The sequence below is a fragment of the Epargyreus clarus genome, unplaced genomic scaffold (genome assembly GCF_041222505.1).
Source record: "Epargyreus clarus isolate Ecla_fem2 unplaced genomic scaffold, WU_Ecla_fem_2.2 ptg000006l, whole genome shotgun sequence".
Lineage (NCBI taxonomy): Eukaryota > Metazoa > Arthropoda > Insecta > Lepidoptera > Hesperiidae > Epargyreus > Epargyreus clarus.
In genome coordinates, this window is record NW_027332214.1 from 8,548,293 (window position 1) to 8,556,796 (window position 8,504).

General features: G+C 35.7%; 1 protein-coding gene across 1 annotated transcript; it reads right to left on the reverse strand.

Annotated features, from left to right (window-relative positions):
* Positions 1–447: 447 nt before the first annotated feature.
* On the reverse strand, positions 448–4,960 carry LOC140742561 (CLIP domain-containing serine protease HP8-like). The gene is made up of 5 exons (XM_073073463.1): positions 4,816–4,960; positions 4,267–4,418; positions 3,715–3,850; positions 3,076–3,253; positions 448–694 (listed from the first exon to the last, which is right to left on the reverse strand). The coding sequence occupies exons 1-5, from the start codon at positions 4,838–4,840 to the stop codon at positions 448–450; spliced, it is 738 nt and encodes a 245-aa protein (XP_072929564.1). The 5' UTR covers positions 4,841–4,960.
* Between the last annotated feature and the right edge of the window lie 3,544 nt (positions 4,961–8,504).

An 8,504-nucleotide genomic window follows, 5' to 3' on the forward strand; every position in this document is an offset into this window, starting at 1 on the left:
CCACCCATAGACATCTGTAATCAACCCCAGATAGGATTAGATAATCCTACCTGAGGTCGGCCACAGATGCGCCGCTACCCCTGAGGACTAAGCTGGAACGCCTCGGAAAAGTCTGTCTCCCTTAACACACCCGTCAAAACGGAACACAGCAGCGCCTAGCACTGCTGTTATTAGGTATGGCGGTGATGCCGCCGGAGTCGAACCACATAGGGTTCTCTACCACCTACTAATACTTTGAATACTTAGACGCTTTCTGCACTTACAGTTCTAAGGGTTCCCTTTGTCGTGGGTATCATGGTTACACAAAGATGAATACACACATACTAAGACCAAGTAGATATATAATTATTCATTTCATCTTGATATCCGTCTGGCCCGGGATTGAATCTGGACCCTCGCGCGTCAGACCGCTCCGCCACGCGAGTCGTCGGATAATAGGACAATAAACTATTCTTTGATATTGTCTAGAATCCATAGCATGAATGGAGATACAGCGGTGTAGAATTTAGGTGTATGTTTTCGGCAGTTTCCGATTCCGTTGCTCAAAATTCCATACTGGATATAGCTCAACACGTTATTGTATCTCCCTTCTAACATTAGAGGTATTCCTGAGTCTAAATTGCATGCGTCCTTGAGGCAGGTTCCAGCGCAAATCTCTCTGTATCCCAAATTTGCATAGTCCAATTCCAGAGTACTGCAAATAGGAAACATATTTAATAAAATTACATATAAGACTCAAATTTGCTCGATAAATCCCTGTAATTTCATGAGTTTGAAGTTATATCTTCGCTAGATACATAAGAGTAAAAGCACAATGCTGATATCCTGCTCGATCCCCTTGCGACCACTGAAAAACACAAGCCTGTGAAATATATCACAGGGGAAGCAAACAGCCTAAAAAATCTGTTGTCGTTTCTCAAAGAGGATTATACTACTATTTGAGGTCAGGCACAGATGCGTTTTTACTCCTGGCTTTTTTTTAGTAGACGAGCATGCAGTTCACTTGATAGCAAGTGGGTACTGTCACCCATGGGTAATAAATGGGTAATAATGGGTAATTTTTTAAATAGGCCTTCAGGGCCAAATCCGAAACCACAATGATAAGCGAAAAATGCTGAAAAAGAGTTACGAGGCCGATTTTGATAAAAACGAAATCTGCATCATTAGTTTTTTTTAATATCTTTTTCCCTATTTGGGAATGGAACGAGTTCATTTTGAAAAAAATTACACCCTCTATATTATTCCACTCTTTGATAGTGTTGATTATAAGGATCAAATTCTGGGAAGTAATGATAAATGGCAAACTAAACGAAAGGCCTCAATTTTACGATAATACATATTTTTTCATATTAATTTGGCAGATAAGTTCCCGACATTCATTAATTTAAACATTTCGCGTATTAACATTTCAACGGTCCCTATGTATAAAGTGACATGTCAAAAATTGCAATTCTTTTTTTATTGCATAGTCGGCTCTAGATTGTCCATACGCTCATGCCTACATAAGATTTTCTTCTTTAAATATGATGTATTTTACTAGATTTACCATTCGTATAAGAGAACAAGTATAACAATAACAGGAAAAAGGTGTCGTACATGCGGATATCTATACTTATCATTTTGTACGATGTCTTAAGAAGCGCACCACTCGGCATGAACGCGGTCATATCTAACTTAACATCAAGTCTAAAAAGCATATTTTCCGCTTAAAATAATAAGTAAGAACACAAAAAAATTGTTATTGTTTTTCTAACCTACAAAAGTAAGACATCAATGTAAAATCTGAGTAAGATATCAATAGCGTTTTCAAGTTTCCTACGTATAAAGTTGTATCTCAGACTGTCTGGCATGCTTTTATTTGCGTTTTCACGTAGAAACAGTCATCTGTCAGTTTTTCTGGTAAATATAAAAAAATCAATATTTAAAAATACTAGTACAAACTTTCGAAAGCATTATAGCTTTCATTATTTATATAACATTATAAAAAAAATATTCTTAGAATTGTATAGGGAATTATTTCTAGAGTGGTTTGAACATTAATTACGCTCTCATGTAAACCTGCGTTTTCGACATGTCGCTTTATACGTAGGGACCGTCGATTTTTTTGGCCTAATGTTTCAAATCATTCGAAAGCGGACGTTTGTTCTCCAATAATTTACATTTTTATGTTCGACTTGGTTAAGGTTATTTTTAGGACCATTATAATAGATTTTTAACTTATCATGCGCGGAGTTTCGTTTGATACATTTGTAAAGTTGACAAATTGCGAGAATAATATTTTCGAGCGATATCCGAGTGATTACTTAACAAAGAGATATAGAAAATCATATTGAACGTTGAAACGAAGTTGTCTATAACAAAAAATACGAATTTACTAATAAATCAGTTATATATTTTTATTAAAAAACTAAATTCTAAAAACGGCGGGAACATAGTTGCCAACCTATTACTTTCTCATAGTAAGCCTATGTCATGGTCATAACATCGAAGAATTAGCCAACAAATTCTTCAATATTATGATAAACTTATAGTCCTAAAGAATTATACATAAGTCATAAGTTATGTATAATTCTTAAGGATTAGTATGCCAATGTATGGAAAAATATGCATTTTCTTCAAAGTTTTCCTTTTCCTTTCATTTGTCACATAACATTTCTTCCTAGAATTTGATCCTCATAAGCGACACTATCAGATAGTAGAATAACAGGGTGTATTTTTTTTCAAAATGAACTCGTTCGATTTCCGGTTAAGGAAACAGATATTTTTAAAAAGGAATGATGCAGTTCCAGTTTTTATCAAAATCGGCCCCGTATCTCCTTTCAACATTTTTCGCTAATCCTTATAGATTCGGATTTGGCCCTGAAGGCCTATTTGAAAAATTCACCCTGTATAATTAACGCCAGATAAGATAAGACTTCTATCTGAGGTCGGCAACAGATGCGCCGTCCCTGAGGTACCGCAGAAGTCGAACCAAACAGGGTTCTGTCACTTCGGTGCAAATGTCTGTTTCTAACACACTCCTCACAAGAATATACTGAAGCGGTTAAAACCAATAATATTTGGATGAAGACATACTTTCTAGAATAACTAATACACTCGTCCTTAGTGTAAACGGTAACAACTGTCTTCGAGATAACTGTGAGTTCTTTGGTCATATCCGCGACTCCCCATCCAGCGACCGTCGCTACTTTGTTTTCTAAGGAACCTTGGCGGAGCTCCTTCGTTATCGGCAAACACATTTTACCAGCATTTTCTGTACAAACAAAATAAACCAACCAATTTACGTATACGAATTGGATACGATTATGGCGACATCCCATAACTCGTCAAAATTGCGTGATTCAGAAACACCATCTGTTTCTGAATCACGCTGTAGCGACTTTCTGTTCTTTCTGGCTTGCAACATGCAGTCCACCTGGTAGTAAGTGGCCACTGATTCTCTGGACATCTGAGGTCAGCCATAATAACTGGCAGTCTCTGAGGCCTAAGTTAGAACGGATAAGTTAAACGTTAAAGTTAAAAGTTAAACGGATCTCCCTAACCACACCCTTCATAGCAGAACACAGCGGCGCTTAACACTGCTGTACTAAGACAGAAATAGTTATGGCGGTGGTGCCAGGGTTGTACCACAAAGGGTTAAACTCCGGAGTGGTATGGTTGGACGGAGTGCTTATATCACTTTAATGGGAAGTAAAATTGAAGTGGTTGCCTTACTGTATGAGAAGTTAATGTGTGACGCAAGACGTATTAATCCGATATCGTTAACGTATTTCGGATGACCTTCAAAATTTTCGTGAACAATAGCTGCTTCTACTTGTATATCCTGTAATATAAAAATACATATAAAACTCTGGGGCCCAAAAAAATATATTTTTTTATTTTTTTGGGCCCCTGAGTTTCAAATATGTTTATCATGTTTTAAAAATGTCCTCCTTAAAAAATCTATTGAAAAAAAAATTGAGAGGTTACTCAAGATTATTTAAAATCAACATTTGGAATGCATTTTCGTTTGTGTTTTTTGTCAAAAAGTATAATACTTATGCTATCAATTTGTCAACTGTTTGATATGCAAAGTTTTTGCGTTATTTTAGCATAACAATCACAACGGCACCAGAATTGTTCTCTAGATCACACCCAGCATTGACAGAACAAACAGAATTTCTATCAGCGTCGTTACCGTGCTGTGCCGTTGTTGTCTCAATGAGGAAGCGCCCATTAAAACATTTTAATACACCTACTTGTTTGTGTTTTTCACAAATTTCAGTGCCGGGTGTTATTTCCTCGCTCGGTCTCATATCGCAGGTCAAATTCGCCGACACGAACGCCGACAGTATTCTTGTTTGCAATACAAACTGCTGCTGTCAACACGTAGCGTGAGTTGATCACACTTCCTTCACACGCGAATAAAAATCCATCGTCTGGAAACACATTTATTTCATGCAACGCACGCAACTTTGCGTGCATGAGGCCTTATGATACCACAATCTGAAGAATTTTACGTCTTCGCGCGAGGCAAGATTGTTGGATGTCGGGTTGTCACCTTTGGACCTGGCTCTCAGATAAATAGATTTGCAGCGTGTTTTAGTACACGTCACGGGAAACACGGCGTACTTAATAAATTTTAACTAATTTTTACGAGTTTTAAAGCCGTAAGACCTAAGTAATGATTATTTCTTAACTAAAAAGTGTTTATTTTTTGTTATATTTTTATTATTATCATTTTCCATAACTGTATATTGTGGATTATCTATTGTATTAAACGTAGTTAACGGCATAGAAGTGTATTCTGAATAGAAATAATAAACTATTTCTTACCCGATCGGTGTGATATCAAGGCCATCCAAGGGAATTCATGAATAGATGCCTCTGTTCTTCCTGAGACCCGATTAACGGTGATTTCGCCGCATTCCGTTGGCAGCAAGTTGATGTTCGGGTGGTTTTCCACCTCATCTTGAGTACCACCTGAAGAAATCAATATTTTTAATTTAAAATACATATTTTTTTACTAAGAAAAATGTTCTGAGGAGCTCAGCAATGATGTGCTGTCAACTAAAGACTAATCAACTATCAACTAATGACTAAAATAAATTGGAATATAAATGTACATATGTATTTTTTTAGAGAATTCACTAGTACTTCAAATTAACAAAAACCTTATAGTTTTTATACTTACCTTATTTACGCAGTAAAATGTGTTTACTGTAGTTATTGTACAATATTAAATACTGTATTAATTTTATATAAAGTAAACAAATATGAAGCGAAAGTTACACAGTTCCGCCTTCAAAGCTTGCATAATTAATAATATTTTTTTATGTCCTAGAAAGTCGTTTGTTACTTACTCGTAGATACTATTAGCTAGCGCTTTAAAATTCGCCGATATAAACACACACAAAACGTACTTAATATACCACATAGTTACTCTTTGCGGCAAGCAAGCTAAACGTTTGTTATAAATTTAATTAAAGATCAACTGTATTAGACTGGTCTCACTTCCTCTTACGCTTCTACAGTACTAGCCACTCATTGAAATAGAAGTGTGCGTTTGTATTGTTCGACGTTTGTCCACCGCCACCGTCATTGAACCGATACCGATAATTAATGACGACACCGAAGTACCGTGCATACAGGTCCTTCAAACGAGCACCGTCATCCTTGGCACCGATGTTTCGAGTAGATTGGCTTGACCGCTAGATCGGCACCGAGATTTTGATTTCCTGTTGGAAATAATAGAACTTTTTTAACACCATTTATGGAAAATCTACCCTTAAGAGGGTAAAATAGGGGTTGAAAGTTTGGTGGGAAGTACGCAGATTTTGAAACAAAGTCTATGAAAAGTGGTATTCAGCTTTCTGATTGAAAATAATAGAACACATATTTTACCGTTTTTGAAAAATCAACCCTTAAGTTCGATTAATAGGGAATATAACTTTATTTTAAAATTCGTTAATTTGGAAACAAGGATTGTAAAATTAGCATTTAGCATTCTGGTTCGAAATAATAGAGCTTCTTTAACACCGTTTATGGAAAATCTACCCTTGAGAAGGTAAAATAGGGGTGGAAACTTCGTTTAGAAGTCCGCAGCTTTTTAAGCAAAGTCTATGAAAATTGTTATAGTTATTAAATGTTAAATCAGAAAGCCAATCTGATTGAAAATAATAGGACACCTATTTCACAGTTTTTGGAAAATCAACCCTTAAGGTCGTTAAATAGGGGTTGTAACTTTATTTTATAATCCGTTAATTTGGAAGCAACCACTATGAAAAATTATCATTGGACTTAATTAAGCATCTGAGTCACTGTTTTTTTCTGTTTCAGCATTTTTAGCAACTCAACAATCAACCCCATTAGGGTACTATAAGTAAAGATTTTTTTTAAAACCGTTATTGAAGTTACTTTCTTTGGCGTGTCTGGAAAAATAACAGAGTGCAGAGAAGTTTAGTGTAGGGCAAAATTCCACGGGCCGTCGTAACATATATTTTAATAACATGGGAGTGTATTGCGCGTGCTGAAGTGCAGCGATTTTTTAGGGTTCCGTACCTAAAGGATAAAAAACGGAAGCCTTTTACTAAGACTTCGCTGTCTGTCCGTCTGTCCGTGTGTCACAGGGCTCTATCTCTGGAACCGTAATAGATAGACATTTGAAATTTTTACAGAGGATGTATAACGGTGGCCGCTATAACAACAAATACTAAAAATAAAAAAGGTGAAAACAAAAAGGGGTCCCCATACAACAAACTGCTATTCGATATTTTCCCAACTAACTTTTGAACCGTTAGAGGTAGACAGTTAAAATTTTCACAATATGTGTACTTTAATTGCTGCAATATTAAATACTAGAAATTAAAAAAAAAGAAAATTTTGGTTGTACGGAACCCTCCAGGTGCGGGTTTGACTTGCACTTGGCCAATTATTAGTAACGCGTGTATTTGGTATACTGATTAGGTATACCAACATTTTGTCCTGCCGTAGGGTATGGTTGTGGTTATGCGTGGATTAGTGATGGTGATGTGGTAGACACATAGACCTTGGATTAAAATTTTGGGCTAGAACAGGGCTACAGTATTCCCTGCCTATCCCTGCCTATATGTAAGTCCAATTTACGTGCAATAAAGAGCAAAATTTACCTGCATTAAACGACAGATTTTTTGAAACTACTTATTTTGATAAGGATTACTATTTGGTATCTATTAAAACCATTTTAATATGAACTTAATTTTTGTTTTCTTTTTAAATCATAAAAACAATTATTGGGGAGTACGCAACAAAGATAGACATATGCCATCGCGGGCTTATTTGTAGACCTTTTTAAAGTGTATAATACTGTAGAACATTATTTTGATTTCGCTCGTAGGGTTCAGCCGGCGTTTGCAATGTAACTTGTACAAAAAAAATGTTTGTTTACGAAATCTGTAAGAAAGATTATCAGTGTTTTTCTACTATGTTATGAGTGTATTATACATGTAAACCTTCCTCTTGAATCACTCTGTCTATTAAAAAAAACTGCATCACAAAATCCGTTGCGTAGTTTTAAAAATCTAAGCGAACATGAGGACAGACAGCGGGAAGCGACTTTGTTTTATAATATGTAGTGACGATAATGACAATGCTTCCAAAACTTTTTCAAATTCCGAATCACTTACTTTTCTTTTATTTGAACTCCTAAAATCTCTCCAGCCCGTATGACATAAATGTAAATTATTATTTTATACATTGTGTTATCGTCGAAATAACATCAAATGATTAATTAAAACAAGAATGTAATAAAAAATGAATAATATGCGAACAATATATTATGACTAGCCAATGTTACAGAATTGGAAGACAGAAGTGGAGCCAGTCGTCTCACGCGATTATGCTTCAGGAACAAACGCTTATTTTGTGATGAGTCTGAATAATATAATTGGTACAAAGTAATAATAAAGTATATAAAGTACCTTTTTTGTGTGTTAATGTCGTTGATTTTTGAGGCGTTAGCTAACCGTAAGTAATCAAGTATATTATAATAAAATAAAAAGTATTTTCTGTAGCAATTTACAACTTTTTTTTTATTCAAGAGCGTTCTTTTTCTTTTTTTTATGCTAACTCATAAAATCTTATCAGCCAGTGACTATATGAATCATCATCAACATCAACCCATTATTGTCCCAACGCTGGGCACGGGTCACCTCTCAGAATGAGAAGGATTAGGTCATAGTCCACCGCGCTAGCCAAGTGCGTATTGGTAGACTTCACATACCTTTGAGATTTCTTTTTTATAAATCTTTCAGGTATGCAGGTTTCCTCACGCTGTTTTCCTTCACCGTTTTAGCAAGTGATATTTAATTTCTACTACGCACATAATTTCGAAAAATCAGAGGTGCGTGCCTGGGATTTGAACCTCGGACCCCTCGATCGAGAGGCCGAGTTTCCTAACCACTAGACTATCACTGCTTATATGTGCACTTATTATTATAAAAATAACACATCTTGAAAATAATACAAAATAACTTCGTATGATGCAT

Excerpts from the sequence above, each read along its gene's own strand:
- LOC140742561 (XM_073073463.1), bottom strand. The coding sequence starts at position 4,840 with ATGGCCTTGATATCACACCGATCGG. Across the intron at positions 3,851-4,266 it reads AGCGAGGAAATAACACCCGG|AGTTTTATATGTATTTTTAT; the intron begins CACTGAAATTTG and ends TTTGGGCCCCAG. Across the intron at positions 695-3,075 it reads TGTATTAGTTATTCTAGAAA|TACTCTGGAATTGGACTATG; the intron begins GTATGTCTTCAT and ends TCCTATTTGCAG.